The 26285-nt window shown below is 38.9% G+C and overlaps 3 protein-coding genes across 17 annotated transcripts; 1 reads left to right on the forward strand and 2 right to left on the reverse strand.

The window, feature by feature from the left end:
* The first annotated feature begins 334 nt into the window (after positions 1-334).
* On the forward strand, positions 335-13449 carry LOC107843712 (pentatricopeptide repeat-containing protein At5g65560). Of its 14 annotated transcripts, none has more exons than XM_047397323.1 (7): positions 335-3381; positions 3527-3598; positions 5284-5357; positions 10923-11398; positions 11492-11760; positions 11976-12233; positions 12995-13449. In XM_047397323.1, exon 1 carries the CDS (start codon positions 579-581, stop codon positions 3378-3380), a length of 2802 nt encoding a protein of 933 aa, XP_047253279.1. In that variant the 5' UTR covers positions 335-578; the 3' UTR covers position 3381; positions 3527-3598; positions 5284-5357; positions 10923-11398; positions 11492-11760; positions 11976-12233; positions 12995-13449. The 14 variants fall into 14 exon arrangements, with proteins under 14 accessions (XP_047253279.1, XP_047253278.1, XP_047253280.1 ...); XM_047397322.1 differs by having other exon boundaries at positions 11983-12233; XM_047397324.1 differs by having other exon boundaries at positions 11994-12233.
* A 49-nt stretch (positions 13450-13498) lies between these two features.
* LOC107843713 (syntaxin-121) lies at positions 13499-15795 on the reverse strand. The gene is made up of 2 exons (XM_016688090.2): positions 15006-15795; positions 13499-14217 (listed from the first exon to the last, which is right to left on the reverse strand). Exons 1-2 carry the CDS (start codon positions 15491-15493, stop codon positions 13797-13799), a joined length of 909 nt encoding a protein of 302 aa, XP_016543576.2. The 5' UTR covers positions 15494-15795; the 3' UTR covers positions 13499-13796.
* Positions 15796-19575: 3780 nt separating this feature from the next.
* Positions 19576-24629, reverse strand: LOC107848794 (cytochrome P450 CYP82D47-like). 2 transcript variants are annotated; one of them, XM_047397334.1, is made up of 4 exons: positions 24565-24629; positions 24240-24317; positions 21107-23429; positions 19576-20323 (listed from the first exon to the last, which is right to left on the reverse strand). In XM_047397334.1, the coding sequence occupies exons 3-4, from the start codon at positions 22124-22126 to the stop codon at positions 19697-19699; spliced, it is 1647 nt and encodes a 548-aa protein (XP_047253290.1). In that variant the 5' UTR covers positions 22127-23429; positions 24240-24317; positions 24565-24629; the 3' UTR covers positions 19576-19696. The 2 variants fall into 2 exon arrangements, with proteins under 2 accessions (XP_047253290.1, XP_047253291.1); XM_047397335.1 differs by lacking the exon at positions 24565-24629 and having other exon boundaries at positions 21107-23452; positions 24240-24298.
* Positions 24630-26285: the final 1656 nt, after the last annotated feature.

The following is a 26285-nucleotide window of genomic DNA, read 5'->3' on the forward strand; positions in this document are numbered from 1 at the left end:
GTGGCGCTGACGTGACAGCACATGTAAAACACCACACCACATGCAAGTGGTGTAATGCCTGACAAGGTGTAAAAAGTATCACTTTTTTATAATTAAAATGTGTAATAGATCACTAGTATAATTTAGATATGAATTAGATTTTTTAGGTATAGTTTGGAGTGGCAAAGATGCCTTTTCCCAAAAGTTAATAGAAAGTGAATTTAGCTATTCCGACGTCAATCCAGTTTACTTTGTATTTGTAATCAGAGTGGCTAAGTTTTTAAAACTTTGCAAAATATGGCCAAATGTTTAAATAGGGTCCCAAAACTGGCTATTTGAACTTTTTCTTTTCTAATTTGCACTTCGCCCCCTCTAATGTCTGCAAACTATCGCCACAGCCCGCCTCTTTCAATCAAAAACTTCCATCGCCGCTGTATTCACCTTTTGCCAATCTCTCCTTCTCCATAACCACCCTGTACGCTGGGAATAGCAGCAGCTTTAGTGTATCGTATTTCCCTTTTCTTCTGTTTCTCCCTAAATATATCACACTTGTACGTAGCGACAGCTTTAGTGCATGGAACTATTTTTTTTTTTAATTCATGAACACTTCTAATGAATCTCAAAACTTGATCTTTATCCTGTTCTTCTCCGTTCTTGGAATCAATTTTCCAAGAACAATGATACAATGGACATCTTTTCCTACACCATTTCCATTCCGTTCAGGTCAGTCAATTTCCCTTCTCTTCTCCTTTATCAAATCTTTCTCTTCTTCTTCTTCACCCCTTTTAGCCTCACAAGAATCTGAGTCTTCCATTGACCATTTCTCTTCCCAGCTCATCAACATCCTTTCACATCCAGATTGGCAAAAACACCCATCGTTCAAGAACCTTATTCCTTCACTTTCCCCTTGTAATCTCTCCACTTTCCTCTCACAAAACCCAAACCTTAACCCCCATATAGCTTGTACCTTCTTTGATTACCTCACAAATCTCCCTTCTTTCACCCCCACTGTACAATCCTATGAACCCCTTTTGCGTATTTTGATTAAAAACAACCGTTTTCGACCCGCTAAAGGGTATCGAATTTCGATGATTAAAGGATGTAGAACAACTGAAGATGTTGTTTTTGTCATGGGTTTTGTAAGGGAGATGAATAAATGTAGTGATGGGGGTTTGAGTTTTAAGCTAAATGGGTTTAGTTATAATGAATTATTGAGGTCGTTATCGCGGTTTTTAATGATTGATGATATGAAATGTGTGTATGATGAGATGTTGAAAGATATGATTAAGCCTGATATATATACTTTTAATACAATGATTAATGGTTATTGTAAATTGGGTAATGTTGTTGAGGCTGAGGTTTATTTTAGTAAGATATTGCAAGGTGGTTTACGTCCGGATACACACACATATACATCGTTTATATTGGGGCATTGTAAGAATAAGGATGTGAATAGTGCTTTTAAGGTTTTTAGGGAAATGCCGAAAAAGGGTTGTCGAAGAAATGTGGTTTCTTATAACATTTTGATTCATGGCTTGTGTGAAAATAAGAGGATTAATGAAGCGATGAAGTTGTATTTGGAAATGGGAGATGATGGGTGTTCTCCTGATGTCAGGATATATACGGTTCTCATTGATGCGTTGTGTCGATTGGATAGGAGGACAGAAGCATTGCGTTTGTTTGATGAGATGAAGGAGAAAGGTTGTGAGCCGAATGTTTATACTTACACTGTTCTAATTGATGGTTTGTGTAAAGACTCTAAGCTTGATGAAGCAAGAGTGTTACTAGATGTTATGTCAGAAAAGGGGCTAGTTCCGAGTGTGGTGACTTACAATGCTTTGATTGATGGATACTGTAAGAAAGGTTTGGTTGATGTTGCATTAAATATTTTTGATATGATGGAGTCAAAAAGTTGTATCCCAGATGTACGTACATACAATGAATTGATTTGCGGCTTTTGTAGGTCGAAAAAGGTGCATAAGGCAATGTCACTACTTGATAAGATGCTTGAGTGCAAACTGTCTCCTAGTAACGTCACTTTTAACTTGTTAGTTCATGGACAGTGTAAAGAGGGTGAAATAGATAGTGCATTTAGGTTGCTTAGACTGATGGAGGAGAATGGTTTGGCTCCTGATGAGTGCACTTACGGTACTCTAGTTGATGGCTTATGTGAAAGAGGTAGAGTTGAAGAAGCTAACACCTTTTTTAATTCTCTAAAAGAGAAGGGTATAAAGGTTAATGTCGCAATGTACACTGCTCTTATTGATGGACATTGCAAAGCTGAAATTTTTGATTTTGCCTTCACATTGTATAAGAAAATGATTGAGGAAGGTTGCTCTCCAAACGCATGTACTTATAATGTGGTCATTAACGGGTTGTGTAAACAAGGTAAGCAGCTAGAAGCAGCCCAATTACTTGAAAGGATGTCAGAAAGTGGTGTTGAACCCACAATTGAATCCTACAGTATCTTGATTGAGCAACTACTAAAAGAATATGCCTTTGACCGTGCGGACAAAGTTTTTAGTTTGATGGTTTCCAGGGGACACAAGCCTGATGTCTGCATTTACACTTCCTTTCTGGTTGCATATCACAATGAAGGGAAGTTGAAAGAAGCGGAAGATATGATGGCTAACATGGCAGAGGCAGGAGTTAAGCCAGATTTGATGGCCTATACAGCAATGATTGATGGTTATGGTCGTGCAGGATTATTAAATCGATCCTTTGATATGCTAAAATGTATGTTTGATTCTGGATATGAACCTTCTCAGTACTCCTATTCCGTTTTGATCAAACATTTGTCCCAAAGAGGACTAGATCTCAAAGCAGAGGCCTGTTCCATTAACATTGCTGATGTGTGGAAAGTAGTGAAATATGAAACTTTGCTTGAACTCTTTGATAAAATGAGAGAACATGGATGTCCTCCAAATACAAACGTTTTTAGTTCGCTTGCAATAGGTCTATGTAGAGAAGGACGCCTTGAGGAGGCTTCGAGGTTACTTAATCATATGCAGAGTAGCAGAATGTTTCCTTGTGAAGATATGTACACTTCAATGGTAAATTGTTGTTGCAAGTTGAGGATGTACGAGGATGCAGAAAGATTTCTTGAAACTATGCTTACAAAAGGTTTTTTACCACGCTTAGAGTCGTACAGGCTCCTTATATGTGGGTTGTATGATGATGGAAACAATGATAAAGCTAAGGCAACCTTTTTTCAACTTCTTGATTGTGGGTACAATAATGATGAAGTTGCTTGGAAGATTCTAATTGATGGCTTGCTTAAAAGGGGACTTGTAGATAGATTTTCTGAGTTGTTGGATGTTATGGAGAAAAATGGTTCTCGACTTAGTTCCCAGACATATTCATTGCTGCTAGAGGGACTCGATAGAACAGACAACAAATGAAGTATGAAATTCTTGCTATTTGTGATTCTGTTGCATATGTGTGCTTAGTCAAGGATGTCCACAACTAGATCTTCATGTGCACTTTAATACCCTGTTGCCTGAATAAAGATTTCTCATTTCCACTCTCGTGGGCTATTCTTTTTAAGGGGAATTTGCCATCATGAGATCAGTTTGGAGTCAGTCATCTGGTATATGCAGCTACTTCTGGCAGGTAACAGGCAAGTTTCATTTGCTTTCTTAACTTTCTCCTCCACTCTACCGTCTATTTCCATCGTGCTTATGTTCTTTATGCTTTTTATTTGAGTGGAAGGTGCATAAAATTGTGAAAAACTCATGTCTTAATTTTTGGTTCTAAAATATGTTTTATTGGATTCTATTTCAAAATGCTGTGAACTATTTATTCTTTTGTTGTTTTATTGCTGTTTTTTAGAAATATGGTAGGTGTTTGGTTTTGATGAATAAACTGATTTGGCTTGCGGTTATGTACTGCTACTCTGACAGTCGCAAAGGTTTTCCAATGACAAGCTAGTTTTATCCTCCCTAAAACTAAAAACAATTATTCAAATTCTAACTTAAAAGGCCTTGCCGAGGGTTTATCGGAAACAACCTATCTACCTTCACAAGGTAGGGTAAGTCTGCATACACACCACCCTCCCCGGACCCCACTTATGGGATATCACTGGGTATGTTGTTGTTTGTTGTAACTTAAAAGAGCTCTTATTCCTCAGAGATGGATTCTTCAATTCTTTTAACACACATACTCTTAAGAAAGATGCTATGCTTTTTAAGACTGCTATAATTTAAAAGTTAAAAATTTCAAAAAAGAAGAAGAAGATTTCATAGTTCACATTGTTAACTTTGCATTTGCGATTCTTTTTACATCTCCAGAGATGGTTTTACACTGAAAGTTTACCCTGGTGGCTCTTTTTCCTCAACCCCTCTCTTATTATATGAAGAATACTGTGTATTCCGATTCAATATGTGCAATTTTATCTCCTTTCGGATAAACGCTACTCTGTCTCTTTAGGTGGTACATATTTTTTCTCATATTGCTAAATATTTCTTTGATATTTCCTTTCTCTTACTTTTGAAACTTCCATTTTGGGATTTGCTTTCTAATGGTGTCAATTTTTCCATGGGTTGTCTCATCTTCATGCTGATACAACAACAACATCCCCACTATAATCTCACAAGTGGGATCTGGGGTGGGGAGGGTAGAGTGTACGCAGACCTTACCCCTACCTCATAGAAATAGCGAAGTTGGTTCCATAAGACCCTCAGCTTGAATATATCCTCATCTTCATGCTGATATATTCTGGAATTTCTTTTTTGGTTGTGGGATTAAGTCAAATGATTGATGGTTTCTTTTTATATTCAACTCAGTGTTAAATAGTATGCACGAGTAGTGTAAATCTTTTCGTACTTTCCTTCTGTCTCTCAGTTCCTTTACCATTATGTGGTGTCTTGTTATTTAAGTTGTCTTGTCTCACATGACCCTAGATAGGAAGGTCTGGAAGATGCGAATTACGGCAGAGGATTAGGGCCAGTTCGGGTCGCTAGTGTAGGGAATTAATTGGTGGGGGTGTATTCCTGTTATGATTCCGTATTCAGTGTTCCGTGTCCCGTGTTCCATGTTTATTACGAATATGTGTGCTTGCCTCTGCTTTATATTCCTGCATTCCTGCTTTACTCTGTTCTATATTCTTTATGGGTGCCGTATCTATGTTACGTCATCTGCTTCTGTGCTGTACTATGTGTTTGTATGATGTCTCGTGACTTGAGCCGGGGGTCTTTCGGAAACAGCCTTTCTACCTCATCAGAGGTAGAGGTATGGACTGCGTACATCTTACCCCCCCCAGACCCCACTAAGTGGGAATACACTGGGTTTGTTGTTGTTGTTGTTGTATGTTAATCCACGTGATTAATATATTGTCTTTCTCCATTAATCAATTTGCAAGGAACCAGGAGAGACAAAAGGTTGGTGTCTTATTTTTCTCCATTGTTTTGATGCATTTGATTTGGACTGACTCGTACGGTTAATACTCTGCTTCAGAAGTTGAGAAAGGAAGGGAATGGAAGAGACAAGTCGAGAATATAAAAACGTTTCTCTCTTTCCTAGTTTGGTCGTAATTTATGAGGTGATGGAAACTTTAGGAAGAGACCACCGGAGGATAAGCGAGAGAAGAAAATCATTTTCTTTTCACTTTCTCTTATTTTTCTCACTGTTCCAAGCAATTGTTTTTTTTTTTTTGACAAGGTAAAGTGTTGTTCAATGCAAATAAAATGATACGCATTTCATTTTTCTCTTCATTCCCTTCTTTATTTTCTCTCCTGTCCCTTAGGGTTAATCTTGTTTACCCCCCCATATTCCGTAAAAAAGAAGAAGCAATTAGACTAGAGATATTTTCTTCTCCTTAACCTTCCTCTAATATTCTTCATATATGCTGGAGTGCCACCACTTGATGTGCCAGAATTGTTGGCATATTAGTTAGACAGTAACGGCCATTTTTTCTGGTTCAAATTGGAAATAAGACAAGGTAATAGTTCATTTGTGATTCACAAATTTACTAGTTGATTTTTGATTGGCTTGGTTGTTCATGTTCTGTTTGCTATACTTGACCTGTGCATTTAATTTGCATTTAATTTATGTGAGTGCCTTTTGTTTTCTTTTTCTTCTTGATGCGTAGTCTATTAAATTGTTGAAGGTAAGATATTCTTCACTAGCATAAGCAACTATAAGTGATGCTACCCTAAGTTGCTCGGACTCTCCAAAAATGTTGCCGCACCCGTGTCGGATCCTTCAAAAATACCTATCTTTGGAGTATCTGGCACGCATCTGTAGACATTTTTGAAGAGTCGGAGCAACTTAGATGCTACCCACACTACTGTTTTCAGTGGCGTAGCGACCTTTGCTCTGGGGGTTCATCTGAACCCCTTTGACGAAAAATTATACTATTTTACATGGTTAAAAATATTTTTTATGCATTAATAGTATAATACACTAAACCCACAACCACTGCCCTGCCCTTTGACTGGCTGACGCCGGCGACCGCGTTGGAGCGCCGGTAACAGGCAAGGATAACCCCCACTCCCTCCCTTCTCTCTCCCTAGTTCTCTCTACCCTCTTCTCTCTCCCGTTTCCTGTCCCCCTCCATCGTTCGAACCACTCGTGCTTTCGCCGGCGGTCAAGGTTGCCGTCGGCTCGACTCCGGCGACACAGGCAGCGCGCAGCTCTGGTCACAAGCGACCGATCCGGCGGGTCCATCTGACGGTATTTCTGGTTCCGACCAGATCTGGTTCCCACAACTTCGGATTCCAAAGGCACTCCGACGAAGCTCCGGCCAATTATCCCGGCGACCAGTTTCGGCATCAGTTTGCTGGGACCCAACATACCACGCAGGAAAAGAGGATTTGGTTTACAAGCGTAACCCGGTGACTTCTAACCTTTGCTATTTCATTCTTCGTATAATTTCTAGTATTATCTCCTGTATCTTGACTTGCGCTTAATTTGTTGGGATTGTCTGTTGTCGTATATTTCCGGTTTATTCCATTGCTTGACTTAGTTATAATTGGTGGGTTTGACTTCTTCTTTATTATTACATATTATATACTGTGCTTGTGCTTTCTATTTCTTGCTGTTGCTTGATTACTGCCGTTGTGTCTTTTCTGGGAGTTGTGGCTGTGGGCATTGATGGTAGGATAGGTTATGTCCGAGGGGGTTGGGGCGGGGGCCTGTGTTGGGGGTGGAGGAGGAGGGAAGGGTGGGTGAGGGAGTTGGGGCTAGGCCCGACGTTAGGGGAGGTAGAGGAAGACGGGTTGCTAGAGTTGATAGGCTGCGGGATAGGTCTTGGAATATAGGTACTCTGCAGGGTAAGTCTATAGAGCTAGTGAAGATTCTTAAAAAGAGGAGAATCAATATTGCGTATGTGCAGGAGACTAAGTAGGTAGGGTCTAAGGCTAGGGATGTGGATGGTTACAAGTTGTGGTACTCTGGTAGCGAGAGGCGTAGGAATGGAGTTGGCATCTTAGTAGATGAAGAGCTTAGAGGGCAGGTAGTGGAGGTTAAGAGGATCAGCGATAGGTTGATGACTGTTAAGTTGGTCATTGAGGGGTCTACTCTGATCATGTGTAGTGTTTGCTTGGTTGGGGAGGAGAAGATGTGGTTTTGGGAGGTGTTGGATGATGTGGTGAGAGGAGTGCCTAGTTCCGAGAAGATTATTGTAGCAAGGGATTTCAATGGGCATATTGGGGCGTTACCAGGAGGCTTTGGCGATGTGCATGGAGGTTTTGGTTTTGGGGAGAGAAATGAGGAGGGAACTGCTCTGTTGGATTTTGCGAGGTCCTTTGGGTTGGTAGTGGTGACTTCGAGCTTCCCAAAGAAGGACGATCACCTGATCACCTTTCAAAGCGCGATAGCCAAGATGCAAATTGACTTTTTGCTGCTTAAGAAAGGGGATAGGGTGTTGTGTAAGGACTGTAAAGTCATCCCGAGTGAGAATCTTTCGACCCAGCGTAGGCTCTTGGTGATGGACTTAGGTATTAAGAAAGATGTGAGGAGGGTAGACCTAGAATTAAGTGGGGCGGCCTTACGCCGGTGAATGCGAGGGAGATAGGGGAAAAGGTGGCGGGAATGGGGGTGTGGGAGTGCAGGGGGGACGTGGATGGTATGTGGGATAGGGCGGCTAGGTGCATCAAGGAGACTGCTAGTAAGGTTTGAGGTATTTCCAGGGGCTGCGCCGGCCATCGTCGGGGGATTAGTGGTGGTATGCTAAGTTGGGTGAGAGTAGGGATGAAGATGAGAAACGGGCTAATAGGGAGGAGTACAAGATAGCTAGGAAGGAGGCTAAGTTAGCAGTCACGGCGGCTAAGACGACAGCGTTCAAGAGCTTGTATGTGGGGTTAGACGAGAAAGGAAGGGAAAAGAGGTTGTTTAGGCTTGCTAAGGCTAGGGAGAGGAATGATCGTGACCTCGATCACGTGAAATGCATTAAGGGGGAGGATGGTAGAGTATTGGTGGAGGATGGTCACATTAAGAAGAGATGACAGTCGTACTTCGATAGGTTATTGAATGAAGAAGGGGATAAAGTTATTGTTTTAGAAGAGCTGGAGCACACAGAGGAGTGTCGTGATTTTAGTTATTGTAGACGTTTTAAAGTAGAAGAGGTCAGAGAGGCCGTTCGCAGGATGCGTAGAGGTAGGGCGACGGGGCCTGATGAGATTCCCGAGGATTTTTGGAAGTTCTCTGGAGAGGCTGGCTTAAGGTGGTTGACTGAATTATTTAACGGCATTTTCATGTCGGCAAAAATGCTTGAGGCTTGGAAATGGAGTACTATGATCCCTCTTTATAAGAATAAGGGTGACATTCAGAGTTGCAATAACTATAGAGGTATTAAGTTATTGAATCACACTATGAAGATTTGGGAGAGAGTGGTCGAGTTGAGGTTGAGGAGGATAGTGTCTATCTCGGAAAATCAGTTTGGATTTATGCCCGGGCGCTCAACGACGGGGGCAATTCACCTGGTGCGGAGACTGGTGGAACAGTATAGGGAAAGGAAAAGAGATCTGCACATGGAGTTTATCGACTTGGAGAAGGCGTACGACAAACTCCCTAGGGAGGTGCTTTGGAGATGCTTGGAGGTAAGTGGGGTACCGGTGGCGTATATTAGAGCAATCAAGGACATGTATAATGGAGCTAAGACTCAGGTGAGGATGGCGGCAGGAGACTCAGAGCATTTCCCTGTCTTGACGGGGTTGCATCAGGATCCACTCTTAGCCCGTTTTTGTTTGCTTTGGTGATGGATGTGTTGACGCGGCGTATTCAAGGATAGGTGCCTTGGTGTATGTTTTTTGCAGATGATGTAGTTTTGATTGATGAGACGCGGGGTGGGGGTGTGTGTGTGAATGATAAATTAGAGGTATGGAGATGGACCCTTGAGTCTAAAGGGTTCAGGTTGAGCAGGAGCAAGATAGAATATTTGGAATGCAAGTTTAATGACGTGAGGCAGGAAGACGAGGTGGTAGTAAGGTTGGATTCCCAGACGGTGTGTAAGAGGGATAGTTTCAAGTATCTGGGGTTCATGATTCAGGGGAATGGTGAGATTGACGAGGATGTCTCCCATCGTATTGGAGCGGGATGGATGAAGTGGAAGCTCGCCTCGAGGGTGTTGTGTGATATGAAGGTGCCGCCCAAGCTTAAAGGCAAATTCTACAGGGTGGCAGTCCGGCCGACCATGTTGTATGGAGCGGAATGTTGGCCAGTCAAGAACTCACATTCAAAAATTGAAGGTGACGGAAATGCGGATGTTGCGTTGGATGTGTGGGCTTAATAGGGGTGATAGAGTTCGAAATGAGACTATTTGGGAAAAGGTTGGAGTGGCTTCGGTGGAACAAGATGCGGGAAGTCCGATTGAGATGGTTCGGCCATGTGATGAGGAGGGGCACGGGTCCCCGGTTCGTAGGTGTGAGAAGCTTGCTTTGGATGGTTTCAGGCGGGGTAGGGGTAGGCCGAAGAAATAATGGAGAGAGGTGATCAGGCGGGACATGGAGCAGTTACAGCTCACTGAGGACATGAGGACATGACCCTAAATAGAAAGATCTGGAGGGCGTGGATTAGGATAGAAGGCTAGTGCCAGTTTGAGTCGTTGGGGTAGGACATTTCTTGGTAGATGTATTATTCTTACTAGGATACTTTGTTGTATGCTTTATTACGAATGTGTTTACTATTCTTTGTTTATTATTCCTTGTGGGTGGCGTATTTTTGTCTTGACATCCTGTTCCATGCTCTATTAAGTATCTGTTTATTATTCCTTGTCTTGAGCCGGGGGTCTATCGGAAACAACCTTTCTACTTCTCCTGAAGTAGTGGTATGGACTGTGTACATCTTACCCCCCAGACCCCACTATGTGGGAATACACTGGGTTTGTTGTTGTTGTTGTAATAGTAGATGTTGAACCTCCTTCGACTAGTTTGTATATATACTTCTGAACCCTCTCAATGAAAATCCTGGTTCTGCCACTGCCTGTTTTGATATTTAATCAGTGCTTTCACTGTGCTTTCATATCACTTATTCTTTTTGGACATCTTGTAGGAAAGATAGCCCACCCTTGCACATTAACTAGGATGGTTAGCTTAACTTTGCATTAAGTTATACAATTTCTAAAAGATATTCTCGTTTTGTATTTATTGTAAATTGTTGCACATAAAGTTCAGAGCATTTTTATCTTGTGTAATTCTGCAGTAGCTCCGTTAGTTGCAGGTTTCAGCCAGTAAAGTGGGGTAGTTTCTCCTTAATCTATTCTTGACATGTCCAACGTGGTGATGCTGAACATTTGCATGATGTACTGTAACAGACAGATGTTAGTTGTGGATGACACAATTTAACCATCAAGCTTGATGTGGCAGATCCTCAATATAATGATATACAAACATAAAATAAACTTTCTTTTCAAAATTTTGTTCTAATTTTTAATTTGATTTTAAATGTCCATTCATTTTCTGAGAACACTATACACCATTTTCTCTGGGACTTTGAATAATTTGCAGATATATCAGAAAAGATTGTGGAATTCTGCGCAGCAAGGGTCGAAGCAAACTTTTCCTACATTCCTTATCAGGAGGAGGGTCCCATGATTGAAGGTGGAATTATGAATGATGAACTAGATTTGTGAATTGCCGGGATCGTTCAGACTACTGGTCATTGTCATGAGGGTGGATTTTGGGGAGATTCTACCAAGCAGAACCAATCAGGTGATAAAAAGGCATGTAGTCACAACTGCTAGCCTTCCTTTGATTACAGGAACTGCTGTAAATCTTCTATTCTGAGCAGCTCACTTAGCCAAATTAGAAAATCAGAATGTTATGTTGCTGTTCCATGGCTATGTAAATCTGATGAAGAGCTAATTTTTCCAAACCATCTTTCATTTCGATCTCCTGAAGTTCAGGAGCTTTATATATGCAATTGTCTTGAGGAGCGAATTGGCGTCAAGGTCGACTTCAGGATTTCATTTTACCTTGGGAAGGTAGTCTCTGATTAACAGCTAAATAAATTATAATATGACAGCCAAAGATGTTGAGATGGATGTGATTATTGACGAATATTTTTGCCCTTCCAGTTCCCCAAAGGCGGGTGGAGTATAATACCAGCTGGAGACACTTCTCAGTTTATCCCATCAAGAGATGCCGATATTGCATTTTTAGAGGAGCCAGAACATCTCAATTGGTACCATCCCGGTAAACGTTGGCCTGATAGATTTTAAACCATGTTGTTGGCATTGTCCACACAAACTATATGGAATATATCTAGACGGAAATGAATGGGGCTCTTCAAGCTTTTTTTGCGGAACACTTTAACAATTGGGTAACAAGAACATATTGAGACAAGGTATGCTTAGTCTATGGACTAAATTCTCCACCTTAGGAGAAAGAGGGAAACTGCGGGTCACATCAGCATTTTTTTTTCCCTTAAAAGCATGCAGTAAAGCATTTGGAAGATGCTTTAACTGCATTTTGGAGCACCATGTCCTCTAATAAATTTTAAAAAAACCTGCCTGTTATTTCATGTTTGTCCTAATTGAGATGTCAATATTGCTGTTTAAGTACACAGGATTTGTCCAGGTCTTTGGTCTGCAATGTTCACGGTGTCGGTCCTAAGTTTCTGAAAATAGGAGAAAAAGCAGCTGTAGACAGACAAAGCGACCAGCAAGTTTTCTCTAAATGAGACTTGATAGATCTGTCAGCAAAGCACAAGATTGACCTTGATGAAGACACTCATGAGGTGCAGAGTGCAGCTAAGGGGTTAAATCTTGATGTCAATGTGATGAAAGGTAGAGACGATACTGATGATTCACTTCATGGGTAAGAATCCTTATGTAGAACTGTTAATTAATGAAGAATGTGGAGGTTGTTATGCATAATCGGCATTATTTATCTTCTCCATTTTTGTCCAATGGTCTATGAATGAAGCCATCACTGAGGGATCTTAATGGAATTGACAATGTTAATTCCTCTTGGCAAAATGATTTTAGAATTACTGTTAATAATGAATCAGTGCCTAAGATAGTAAATTTATTCGTATGATCAGCAAGGTTGACCAGAAAAGTAACTGAGCACATTCCTACCTGATTTATGTGACGTAGAGGATGAGACATACTCACCCGGGGGATATTTCAATTTTACTTGAATGCACATTTTCTTATTCATTTAAAGAGTAAGTACCTCAATGAATCATTTTACTTGTATGAAGTCTTTTCTCCTCGACATCTATAAATACTGAATGCATATTTTTTTTTTTGCTTGGGATTTTTCGTTGATATGGTACTTCCAATTGCTACATCTTAAGCTTGATCCAATGATGAATAAAGGTCTATGTTTCCTAAATGCTTAATGCAATGTCCTAAGGATCTTGAAAGGGAAAGTATGTTATGATGCTCAACTACTTGAAGTGATTCTTTAACGATTGTGAGAATACATGAATGATTGTAATGATGAATGAATGCTTGTAATGATGAATACCCTTTGCTCCCTTTTGTTTGATGCTAATTGTTGTTTTTCCATTTCCTCATTTTGTGTTGATTCTTTAGGTTTCAGCTTTTTATTGTTCCTAGTTTTGCTTGCAGTGATGCGCGCTGTACTGCCGTCGCCGAGCTCTTGCAATGGGGAAATTTGGACCACCCATCGGATGAATATTCCAAGTATTCCCGAGCATGCTTGATTTACACAAGGACTGAAGACGTTGTAGCAAAATTTAAAGAGGTAATGTCCGGCGAACCTCAACCTCTCACCCCCGAGGAACAATACAAGCTTTCATCGGATGTTGCTACACAGAGGTTCATGGAATATTCTAACAAGACCGGACAGGAGACGTTGGAAGGGCCATAGATTAATCTAGTAACTCTAGGCTGCTAATGCTACTAATATAAGAAGACAAACTCATGTGTACTGGCTGATTAAATTTATTGATGCATGCTAAATGTCTTGTTTAATTATTGTACTATCAAACTTTACAAGTATAATATAGCATGTACTTTGAAGTCTGATAAAGCAATTGCAGGCTTGAATCTTTATGGTGGCATGCCACATGCATTTCTGAATTTTGAAAAGTTCCAAAAAAGAAACAAAAGTATCACCAAAAAAAGATTAGATTTAAACCCAAATGTGTATAAACAAGCAAATAGAACAGAAGTCTACCTCAACTCCGTTTCTACTTGAGCAATAATTTAATTACAAAGAGAACTCCAAACAATAGAAATGAAAAAAAGAAAACAAAGACAATCTGATGCACGAAGCATCTCGTGTTGATGCAGGACCTAGGAAAGGCGACATCCTAAGGGATGTTATGCAGATAACCTACCCGATGCAAGTATCAATGACTAATTTCATGGTTCGAACCTGTGAACTATACGGAGATTTGAGTAATTCTTATTTTTTCCATGGTCGAACAGAAAGAACAACCACCAAGATAATAATCAGCAAAATAACAATGGCAATACAAGTCCATTTTCTTGTATTTTTCTGGTGCTTTCTTGCTACCTGAAGCTCCTGAGCACCACCTCTCACAAATGAATGAGCTCTATTGACTTGACTTTCAATGTCATCTAGCTGAGCTCCCTGACTTTCCACTAAAACAGCCATGTCCAGGAAAACTTGGTGCAGTTCTTTCAGATTTCTTTCCAATTCCTTCACAGCTTCATGCCTTTCTTGAATCTCCATTACTGTGTCCATTACTTGTCCTCTTCCTTGCTCCTGTATCGCTTTCTGCAAAAATGTCTCACTTTGACCAGTGGATATCAGTGTATCCAGTGTACCTTCATCTGGATTTTCTCCGGTCACCGTGTAGTACCTGTTGATTTTGAACTTTTAGACTAGCTTTATTCCATATTTCAATATAATTTCATAGTCAGAGGTCTTGATTTCATGTCTCATTGACACTCATTATCAAAAAGAATTTCTTGCATTTGGGGTCATAAAACCATAGTCTAAAATTGAGGACCTTTTTCTGGAAGAATTAGGACAAGTAAACTCAACTAGTTTCACCTAGAGCCCCATCAACTGAGAAAGAGCGAAACAGGAACAATTTACTCACGGCAAGGATATGAATGAATCAAAAGTCAAACAAAAGGCAAAATAGCTCAATTTCAAATAATATAGAAGCAAATTTGACAAGAGGGGTTGCTCCGATGGAAAGCATCCTTCATCTCCAACCTTGAGGCTATAGGTTCGAGTCACCAAGCGAGCAAATACAAAACAATTCGCTAACGACAAGGTCACAAGGACAAGGTGAATCAAAAGTCAATATCATACCCACTGTAATCCCACAAGTGATGTTTGTGACGTATGCAAACCTTACCACAGAGTTGCTCAATTTAAGATCATACACATGCATATTTGACAAGAGGGGTCGCTCGGATGGTAAGCATCCTTCACCTCCTACCTTGAGGTTGTGGGTTCGAGTTGCCAACGGCAAGAACACGAGTGAACCAAAAGTAAACAACATAGTATAATATCACAAGTGGAGTTTGGGATATACGCAAACCTTACCGCAAAGATGCTCAATTTCAGATAATCAACACGAACAACTCAATTTTAGATAAAATAGATGCAAAAAATTTAAACTTTATTCAACAATACCTTCTCTGAATAGTTTCTCTATACTCAGATGCCATTCTTTGTCTCAGCTCATTAAACTGATTCATAGATTCTTGAAGTTTTTTCCTCAAACCATTCACAACAGATGTTCTTGTTCTATCTGATGAACTTCCAGGTCCACAACCAGGTATACCTCTATTAGCAGCATTAGATCTATCTAATGCTTCTAATCGAACTTTAATGAACTTGGCCTTTTTCAATGCTACAGAGACATCGTTATCCATCTTTGTTCTGAGATCTTTGACGTTCTTAGCATTGTGCAAAGTCTTGCTTTGTTCATGTGAATTATGGAGTTGTAAATGAAGTCTTTCGAGCTCTTTAAGCTCGTCTTTAATAGTTTCTACATCTTCAAAGAACTTGTCGAGATTGACACCGCCTGTTTGTCTCATTTGGATGCCGGGGGATTGTTGATTTGGTGACTGATCTTCATTTCTGAAACGAGAAAATGATCCTGAGAATAGATCATTCATTTCTTGGTTCTTGATGAATGAATTGCTAGTTGAATTTTTGAGCTAAAAGGGGTTCAAGAATTTGATTAGATTTTTGGTTGAGATGGGGCTTTTGAAGGGCAAATGAATTTGGGGGTAGGGGTAGGGGCTGGTGGAGGGGGTTGAAATTAACAAGTTGTGGTATGGCAGGCTGGAGAGAAGACTAGGTAGTCCGCTTCAACAACTATAATGACAAGTTGGAAGGAAAAATAAGATTATAAAAAGTCAATTGAAATTAATGTATTAGTCTTCACTATTCAATATGTAAATATCTAGAGACTTCATGTTCGGGACGGAGTGGTGATACTCTTCTCCTTAAATTAATTAATCATGTATTTGAGAGCTGGATATAAAGTCTTCCTTGATTTGAAGTGCTTTGGAACTTTATTGACGTGAATTCGAATTAGTCAAGCTCAAAAGCGTGTACTTGACATCGAGTGAGGCAGTTAAAAGATAAATATATAGAGATTCAAGATTATGGTAGAATGGTCAATCAGATGTTTCAAGCTTAAATCCTGACGATGTAATTAGCTTTGATAGAGACCACTCTACCTTCTAAAATGAGAGTTCTCACGCTATTTGGAATTAATATGACCTCAAAACGATATCGCGATAAAAAACAAAAGAATAATAAATATAGAGATTAGGAGTGGGGTTGGGGTTGGGGGTTAGGTATTGAATAAAGACCATGGGGTTAAGAAGTACGGAAAGTAGGAAAGGGTCAGAAGTATGGTATGGTTAAGGTTGATTGAGTCCAAGATGGGCGTGTTTATAGGTCAAAAAATTTTGAGTAACAGAGAATGTTCTTATCTGAGAGGTTTTTTGGCTCACATATTAATTATGGAGTGATTATAATGGCAAAAGTAATCAATACAAGGACAATATGTATTATAGTCATAGATAATACGAAGCACACCTGAGATGGAATCAACAAACAAATGACAACTAAAGGTCCTTAAGTAGAAGGGGGATGAGAAGCCAGAGAAGAATTGGAAGTGAGAAGCATAGACTTTGCCTAAGTACAATATAACGTGCATAACCTCTTGAATCACATACCCACTACTCCTTTTGACTGCTCAATCCGGATCCCAAATTAACCCAACCCTGTTGCTTGTTCTCAGCCCAAAAGCTACTTGAGTGACCTTGGTATCCATAATGGGCTGAATTTGGTTCATAACAATTAGTTTTTCGATAAAGAAATAGATGGGGAGAGGGAGTTGGTTGTAACTGAGACATTCATTTTGTAACAAAGTTATCATCGGAGTTTTGAGGCAACAAAACAGGTTCATGATTAGATTAGTGAAGTTAGATTCTACAAAAAATTCAGACGTATTGGGCAAGGACAGTATTATCAATACACAAAGACACACACAGAATATTCTTTTAAGAACTCTGAATGATAGGCAGGTCAATAAAAAATTCACAAGATTATACAAATAATGTTTTTAAAAGTGTGTTTTTGGGAGCTAACAATGAAATGATATATAATTGAATTACTGTGTGCACATATTATACGAACTTATGTGCAAAAAAACGAAACACAAACACTTCACTTCCGTCCAAGTACGAGTCAAGTCTCAAACACACCAAATCATACACTAGTGAATACCAAGTCAAATCATCAACATAGATCAACTCAATTCTTACAAATCAACATATGCACAATATCATAAACCTGATAATTTGGACCTTCATGAACTTATTTAGATTTAGGATATATGTCCTACTATTGCTATAATATAAGTGCATTAAGGTATTAGCGCTTCACAACCTCCATGTAGCTAGCTAGCTGGATAGCTAATGGAATGATACACCGAAGCAACCTTAATGCGGATAAGCCAAAGATGAACTGCCTGCCAATAGCCAAGGATGATCTGCCTATTCTAGCAACCAAATCGCCGTAGGAACAAAGTCCAGAGACCTCAATTTAGTTGTAGCAAGAACAAACGTCATCACATTGTAAGGTTGCAGCAGCTATGGATGTCAATTACTGGCCATGAGAATGTCAATTATGTGAGATCTCTTCTAGATGCATTTTGGTGGATTATATATTGCAAGTGTTCATTCTTCAAAATTTGTTGGAAACCATATGATGGCTAAAAATGAAATCCATTTGTAAGTGGCACATAGAAAAGTTGTATGATTATTTTTCTGCATAGATTTGTTGCAATCTTCATAACATTTAGCTTTTCCATTAAACCTAGATTGAGAGCAATCAACAAGTTGCGGTGAGATAGTTTGAAATTCCTTCCCCTTAAATTCGAGATTTTGGGTTTGAGCTTTTGAAAATGAAAAAAAAAAAAAATCTTATTAGCAATGTTGCTCTCAGAAATAGATTCTGCAATATATGAATTCAAATTTAATTAGATTCTAATGCAGATATCGAATAATATTAGTTGGGAAAAAAAAGAGAAACTAGAGAGCACCTATAGTTGAGCTTGTTGAATATATAATAAAAACTTTTAGGACCAATTTGGCCATAAATATTAGGGTAAATAACATAAATCTCATTATTTTAGGAGATAATTACTACTTATCTCAATTGTTAATTTCACATGGATACATCACGACTCACTGTCGTCCTGATACATTGTTATACTATGATATGTATCATATCTCATTTGCATATAACATGTAATGAAAAATAGTTTTAAATATATCACGATATACTAATTAAGTCATGATACATAAGTTATTAGTTTGATTGTTGTGTATTGGGCTTATGGGTAAGGCCTAAAAATTACACAAACACACAACTTATGTTTTCAATATTACAAAAAATCCCAACTCCCTAAACATATTACAAAAATCCCAACATATACACAGAATGCTACGTATATATCGGTTATGTTATGTATATTGATAGGGAAAGAGTAAAGTAATTTAAAAAGTGGGAGAAAATGTAATTACTTCCAAAAGGGTTGGTATTTATGTTATTTATACTTAATCTTATTACTGGTCTACCATTTAAACCAGATTCCAATGTTTGGGCTGCACTACTTGGAGCGTGCCGACTCCATGGAAATGTGGATTTCGGTCTTGGGCAACTGAGCACTTATTGAAGCTGCAGCCGCATCATCCTGGGTACTATGCTCTTCTCTCAAATATGTACGCTGAAGCAGGCCGGAGGCCGGTGGGGTGAAGCTGATAGGATCAGAGAGTTGATGAACTTGAGCGGCAAGGACAGTCCGGTGCACTAAAGCTACCGCTATGCGCGGTATTCGGGGAAGAACCCCACCACAAGGGTGTATTGTACGCAGCATTACCTTGCATTTCTGTCAGAGGCTGTTTCCAAAGCTTTGAACCTGTTACCTCCTGGTCACATGAAGCTGAGGGGAGTGAAGAGGCTGTTTCCAAGGCTTGAACCCGTGACCTCCTGGTCACATGAAGCTGAGGATAGTGAAGAAAACCCTGGATGTAGTTGGGTTCAAATTCAAGACAAGGTGCAAGCTTTTATTGTTGGACAAAGACTGGAAGGATTGGATCCATGTTTGTCACTGGAAGGATTGGATCCATGTTTGTCGCTTGACAACACTGGTTGAGGTGGGTTGTTTCATCGCCTTTATAGTATGATCACGCCCGATGGCCCAGACTTTTTCTGTGAGATGTGGTACACCTATTGACCTCCAATTCAGGAGGTCCAACCGAACATAATTCATCCTGAAGCGACGTGGAACAATTTTTGATTCCTTCAGCAGACTCACCTGTTGCATTATTGGCAACATTTTGGTTCGGGGAAGCTTGTGAAAGTTCTTATTGAGCTGGCACTGGTCCTCAAACCATGGCCAAGTGCAAGTTTTGTCCAGGACAAGAACTGAAAGGATAGACCAAGAAGCTCTGGTGATCGATCTGCTTTGCTTATGAGTTCGACTAAGCTCTAAAATGAGATTGAGTATCCATGGCTGGTGAATAGACTATCCATGGCTGGTGAATAGACTATCTGTCCTTGAGCTGATAGCAAGAGCTTATACTTGACATGCTTCTGGCCTGCACCATGAAAATGGCAAGCTGTTGTTTTTTCTAAAAAAGATGGGACAGCGAAAAGAGGTTAAAATGGCTCTCAATGGATTAAAATGCTTTCAATAACTTTTCTCAAGCATAAGAGAGCTTTAAATAGCCGACTTACAAAGAAAATCCACAAAGTACATACATAACCAAAAGAAAAAGAAAAAAGAAGACATTAACTTAGAACTTATAGAGTACAGAAGGCAAGCGAGGTGTAATAAACACTTCTATAGGATCTACTTTGCGCATGGTAATGCCTACCCCTTCTTTCATATCCAAAGGATCATCCGATGGTGTACTAAAATCAAAACCTTGGAGTAAATGAGCTATTGCAAGGTGTGTCACTTGAGTTGCATAGGTGATCCCTGGACAAGATCGTCTTCCAGAGCCAAACGGGATGAACTCATATTGTTGACCGCGAACATCAACCCCTGCTTGACTAGTCAAGAATCTCTCTGGATCAAATGTATCTGGATTCGACCAAATCTTAGGATCTCGATGTAGTTTCATAGTATTGACCCACAATCTTGTACCTTTAGGAATGTGGTATCCTTGCACGATGCAGTCCTCTACCGATTCATGGGCCCCTAACAAAGGTGCTGGTGGATATAATCGCAGTGTTTCTTTAACGACAGCTTGGAAGTATACCAAATCCCTGATATCACTCTCTTCTACCCATCTGTTTCTGCCAACATTTGTGTCTAGCTCTTCTTGGACTTTCTTCATGGCATCTCTGTGGTTTAACAATGTAGCCATTACCCAATTTAAGTGAATAGCAGTCGTGTCCGAAGCATCCACCACCATACTCTGTGTTAAAAAGAACCATTTAAGAACAAGAAGACTAGAAAAACAAACAAAAGAACAATCTTTTAACCATCATTATGTTGGCATCATGCTAAATTTCGAAAACAACTTTTCTACTCTGAAGTAGGGGTAACGTCTGCATACACTCTACCCTCCCCACACCCCACTCCCACTGTGTGGGACTACACTAGGTATGTTACTGTTGTTGCCATCATACTAAATGGTTGCACAATTCTTTTCAGAACAAAAAGTTTCTCCATATGAAACTTGATATAAAGAGTTAACTGCCCTTGTACCTATGATTGATAGCAATTCTGGAGGAGCACGTGGCTGACACTCAGTGGCTTAACTGTACGTCGAGCAAACCAACTGAACGTCTACCCATGATCTATGTTGCTCGAAATCTCCAAAATATTACCGTACACTCTACCTCCCCAGACCCTACTTGTGGATTTCACTGGGGTATGCTGTTGTTATATTGAATCCTCCAAAAAAGACACTACTTTTGAAGGATCAGATAACACACCCAACGAAATTTTGAAGAGTCCGAACAACATAGATCATGATCATAAACACATAAGCACAAGCATCTTATAAACATTCATAGCCTACACATATGTTGTTCGAACTCTTCAAAAATGTCATTAGGGGTTGTGTCGGATCCTTCGTGGTGCAGTTTTGAAGGATCCGACCCTGATCCCGCAACGTTTTTGGAGAGTCCGAGCAACTTAGACCTTCCCAGACAAGAAAAACAATGTAAATATAGCAGCAAGAGACATTACTCACCAGAGCAGTAGCTTTAATGGTGGTTTCTCTACTATAACCATCAACAAAATCTTCATTACTGATCATAGAGAGCATAACATCAATAAAATCCTCTTCATTTCCATCAACAAAATCAACACTTTCTCTCTTCTTCACATGTTCATCTAACCAATTTTGTAAAACACAATCAATATCTTTAAATGTCCTTTTCATAAACTTAACATGCCCTTGAAAATCAATCCACTTAAACAATGGTATAGGAAATGCATCCCATAACACAAATTCCATTGTGGTATACACAAAATCCTTTAAAGCTTTCTTAAATCTCTCAACTTCTTCTTCTTCATTTCCCCCTTTTTCTACCCTTCCATAGCTTTTTCCAGCTATCATTTTCACTATCAAGCTCAATGTTAACTTTTCTATCCAATTAGTAATATTCACTTTCACCTGAAAATCACCTCCGGTCATCGGAAAATCAAGATTTTCTCCGGAGAACGTTAATCGATCTCCGGTGATCGGAAACAAAATATAAAGCTCTGTAATACTAGTTTTCACTTCAGAAACCCTCACATCTCTCAATTTCTCCAACCTACTACTAGACAAAACTCCCTTAATAACAATTTTCCTAATCTTTCTCCAATAATCACCATAACTAGCAAAAAAAAGCATTGCATTACTGTACCCGATATACTCTCCGACCAAGCTCCCCGGCCGGGCAGCAAACACTTTATCATTGATATTCAAACAATCCTTCACAGCATCATAGCTGCTTACCACTAATACACGCGGTATTCCTAGCCGGAAAGTGAAAATGGGGCCATATTTATCTGCCAAAGAGGATAGTTTTCGATGCAATGGAATGTTGTCGGTGACGGAGAATTGGAGAAGATGACCGATCACCGGTAAGCCACCGGAGATTTCTGGTGGGAAATTTGAAAGTTTATGTGATTTTTGTGTGATTTTATATATGAAAATGGAGGAAAGGGTAATGGTTATGAGTAGTAAAATTGCATTAAAATGAGAAAAAATATGATCTTCCATTTTTGTTATAAAGAAAAATCTAAGTTTTTTGATGTGTTTATATAGTGCTAGACAAGGATTTTATTAGTTTTAGCATATTTCATTTTCATTTTTAAGGTTCTTTATTTCAATTTTCTTAAATGATGATGGTGATGTTTGAATTCGTACCTTAATTATTTTATTGAGGATTTAAACTCGAAACCTCAAGGTAAATTTTGAACTCATATACAGCTGAAACCAATCTCGTATTTAGGCGATTCAAAATCTATACACATACATAAAAATTACCTTATATATACAGTGTAATTTTTTATCTAGATTCGACTTTTATTTATTTATTTATTAATTTATTTTGGTGAGATAGAGAAAAAAAGACTCTATTTTATATCATAATTTTATAGTTAACTTTTTCACAAGTAGAATATGAAATAATATTATTTCACATAATATAAGTTCTTTTTTCATTTTTTGAACATCATAGGAAACTTATTGCAAGGTTTTAGCACACTTTATTGAAAATCATATTCCTATGGTTTGAATCCCTTTATGAACAATATCAAAAAATAAAGTCTAGCGGTCTCGAGTTCGAGCCCTGAGTATGGAAAAATTCTTGATAGGGAGCACTATTTCCAAATGGACTCTATCTGATGCGAATCCGAATTAGTCGAGTTTCAATACGGTATTGAATACCGGATGGAAAATAAAAAAAAATAAAGTGATAAGGATGAAATTTTCTTAGTCTATTTTTGGTTATTCAATACCGCAATAATTGAAAAATGGACGGATGAAAATAGTTAAGGACACAAGATATCTGGTCACACTTTTGACACTTGTACTAATGAGTAGTCTTGTCACTACTATAAATAACATGTCAATTTAATGGTCACACTTTTGACACTTGTACTAATGAGTAGTCTTGTCACTACTATAAATAACATGTCAATTTAATTGACTTTAACAAGATGGAGACAAAGGCATCATAATCATACTTTAATTAGACGAGGACAATAACAATTAAGAAGTGATTAATATGGCATGCTTTAATCTTCCTTTCTCTGCAAATCAAAGAATGGTTCAGGATGTTTGGATTGGATAAGTTCTATACTCGAGAGAGAGTCTTCTGGAAACACGAGAAAACAGCTACAAGAACTTAACAACTAACAGTTTGTACTTAAAAATGACTACCTGCTGCACTAATCCTTCCAATTTGATGCAGTGAGTTGGCAAGGGCAGACTTGCCAACATTAGGAATGCCGAAAAGCATTAATGTAATTCTTTGGTAATTCTCGAACTCGGGCTTGCAGAAAGTTCAGTAACGGCAAATCTGCAACATGTCAAGATTTATATCTGACGCAAATGAGCATCACATGCAAAATAAAAGGTTGTCAGATTAACTAGTGATGAATATCAGCGCCTACTACTTTCCATTAGTACAATATCAATGCCAACTCTACAATATTAGCCAAGTTGATGAACCTACTCAAACAGACCCCAAGTATATAGGGTGCACACAATCAACCGAAAGGCCATAAAGTTCATGTTAATTCAATGCAAGCTAGAGAACTTGGTTGGAGAATTTATATACGATGAAACATACCATCACTAGGGTGTTGTATTATTATACTACAACTTGGGGTACTGTCTGAGCATTGGCCTCGTATGATAACACAAAGAAGTCCAACACTACATAGTCTTAAGTCTTCCTCTATGTACCGTCAAAGATCAGCATTTACACCAGAGAGGCAGAGAGGCAGAGAGCCAGAGACCTTAAATATGGAAGTAAATGTCACCCTTGCTAAGAAATAAGTATCAGTATGTATGCTGGTATGCATCTGTATGTGTTAATGTCAAACAACAGAACAGCAATAGTACAAAAATTATGCCGTCAAAACCAATAAATTTGCTTATATAGGGAAAAATTGCACGTTTATGCATGAAACAGTGTCAACCTTTCCATAATATCAATTTAACCAAGAAATATGGAACCAATGCATATGAAACCTATGAATTTAGGTCAAACGTCATGAGAACAACAAATTGCCAACACGGGAGCAAACCAAGAAAAAAAGTTGCTAGAACAGTACAATTTGCAAACTAAAACATGAACAACTAAGGTAAATTTTCATACAATTACCTCTTTGATGTTATCCTTATTATGGGAATTGACTCCAAAAACAAGACAATTTTTTTGCTCAAAAGTATTCAGCCATTCCTGCAGGAAACAAACATAAATAAATGTTAACGGCAGCATGCAAATAGGATATATGACATATGACATAAAATCTGCAATAACTAGGGACAGTAAAAATGTCTAACCAAAAAAAAGCTATCATGTATGCTGTCCGTGATCATATAAAGGTGTAGCCAGTACAGGGGGATCAAGGAATCAGCCAGATGACTAATTGTAAAGTGAAACAGTAGCCCTTAGCTAACTAAGAAAGCGAAGAGCAATGCATCACCTTTAATTGAATGTTATTTGCTAAATCTGTCTTGTTCAAAATTACAATGCGCCTCGAGGAAGGTGAAAGATGCTTAATTAGCTCACATGTTGATGATAAGGGAATCTGAGAAAAACCAAAGGTGAAAAATAAGAATTAAACATTAGATGATAGATATCCAAGCATATCCTCGTAAACAAAGGAACTGGAACATGATTTAATACGTGTCAAATTATAACTGAGTCCTTAACAAAATACCCACAATGAAATATTTATTTATGATGGTGGTGTCTGAGCCAACTTGCTCAATCTTAACTAATCTACCAAGCAGTCTGCTAAAGCCCACAAGCACAGGTGTTGAGTAATCCTATACATCAAGGATAGAATAGCCGGGCACGCGGCTCACCACAAGTGTTGTAGCTGCGATTTGAGCCTTGAGCCTTCAGGTTGTCATTCATTGCCTTAACCACTCAGCTAACCCTTTAGGGACTGACAACTATGTGAATATGTCAAGCAATGTTGTTGCTTCTCCTTTTATCTATTTATGCTCATGCTATATAAACCAGTCTAATTATTTTCTTATGCTCAACATAGAAAAGGGCTCTGGAAGATCGACAGGCTAACTGGTAAAAGCACATTATCTACCAAAAGTAATGGTCTATCGCAGAACTGGTGCATACTTCTTGATATGCAAAACTCCAACTTTATGGTTAGAGATGAAGGTTTTTACACTAGGCTATCCCTCTCGTGGCCAAAATTGGTATGTACAGATCATGCAGGATGGAGTCATGAGAGGTCAACACTTGTTGTTGTTGACAAGAGAACACAAGTCTAAGAGAATAATTTATTCACTAACATAATATCTTATCCAAATACCACATCACGAAACAAGACGTTTCTGGAGTAATGCTGGCAAGCTCGCCCAGACGTAAATCTAACACCTAGAGGGCAACAATTTAAAGGAAAAGATCCATGAACGCTAGGTTTTTACATACCCGTGCATCTCTGACTTCAAGGAGAATATCAACCAATGGGATCCATTCTGTTATGGCACGAGATGCCGCAGCCATGTGAGGTGTGTACCACCACGTTGAGCCTTTGTTCCTTGCAACTTCCTTAATTGCATTACCTATCTTTTGAACTAAACTGTGCTTCAATGTCATTCCTGAGCAAAAGAATAAGCTGGGTCGATACATAGCTGGATTAGCATTTTCCCCAAAAATCCAAGTCGAAGAAAATCTTTTTCTTTTCTTAAATCATCAGACATGCATATGAAATTATGAATCAAACAGTACAACAAATAATGCTACTGCTACTTTACGCTTCAGACTCAAACAAGTTAGGGTCCGCTATATGAACCCCACTTTCATTTAAGCTCATTTCATATGACGAATTAACCACTCATTAGCAATAATTCATAAATTTAATCTCCCCCAAAATACCTACCAGCAGCGAAGGACAACTACCAGCGTTATCTTTAGTATAACGATTACAAGTTCATAACAAATTTGTACCCTTTTTTAGAAACACCACACTTACGCTCAAGTGAGAGAAAAACTTGGTCAGTTTGTATACTCCTGAACCTTAATAATCCTCAGTTTTGGTCCAAGAATAGCGAGAAATACTACTCCTAATGGAAAACACTGAAGCTTGAAATGCCTAAAGGAAAAAAAAAAAAAGATAATCTTTTCCAGAAGTTGTACACTGAAAAATTCCCTATGTATCAACCCAGAAAAGGGCAG

The sequence above is a fragment of the Capsicum annuum genome, chromosome 10 (genome assembly GCF_002878395.1).
Source record: "Capsicum annuum cultivar UCD-10X-F1 chromosome 10, UCD10Xv1.1, whole genome shotgun sequence".
In the NCBI taxonomy this organism is placed as follows: Eukaryota; Viridiplantae; Streptophyta; class Magnoliopsida; order Solanales; family Solanaceae; genus Capsicum; species Capsicum annuum.

What these genes read in the sequence shown, in the direction of transcription:
- LOC107843712 (XM_047397333.1), top strand. Translation starts at nt 579, where the DNA reads ATGAACACTTCTAATGAATCTCAAAACTTGATCTTTATCCTGTTCTTC.
- LOC107843713 (XM_016688090.2), bottom strand. Translation starts at nt 15,493, where the DNA reads ATGAATGATCTATTCTCAGGATCATTTTCTCGTTTCAGAAATGAAGAT. An exon ending in AGAGAAACTATTCAGAGAAG is followed by an intron (nt 14,218 to 15,005) that starts GTATTGTTGAAT and finishes CAAAATCAACAG; the next exon opens with GTACTACACGGTGACCGGAG.
- LOC107848794 (XM_047397334.1), bottom strand. Translation starts at nt 22,126, where the DNA reads ATGGAAGATCATATTTTTTCTCATTTTAATGCAATTTTACTACTCATA. An exon ending in CCATTAAAGCTACTGCTCTG is followed by an intron (nt 20,324 to 21,106) that starts GTGAGTAATGTC and finishes TTTTTAACACAG; the next exon opens with AGTATGGTGGTGGATGCTTC.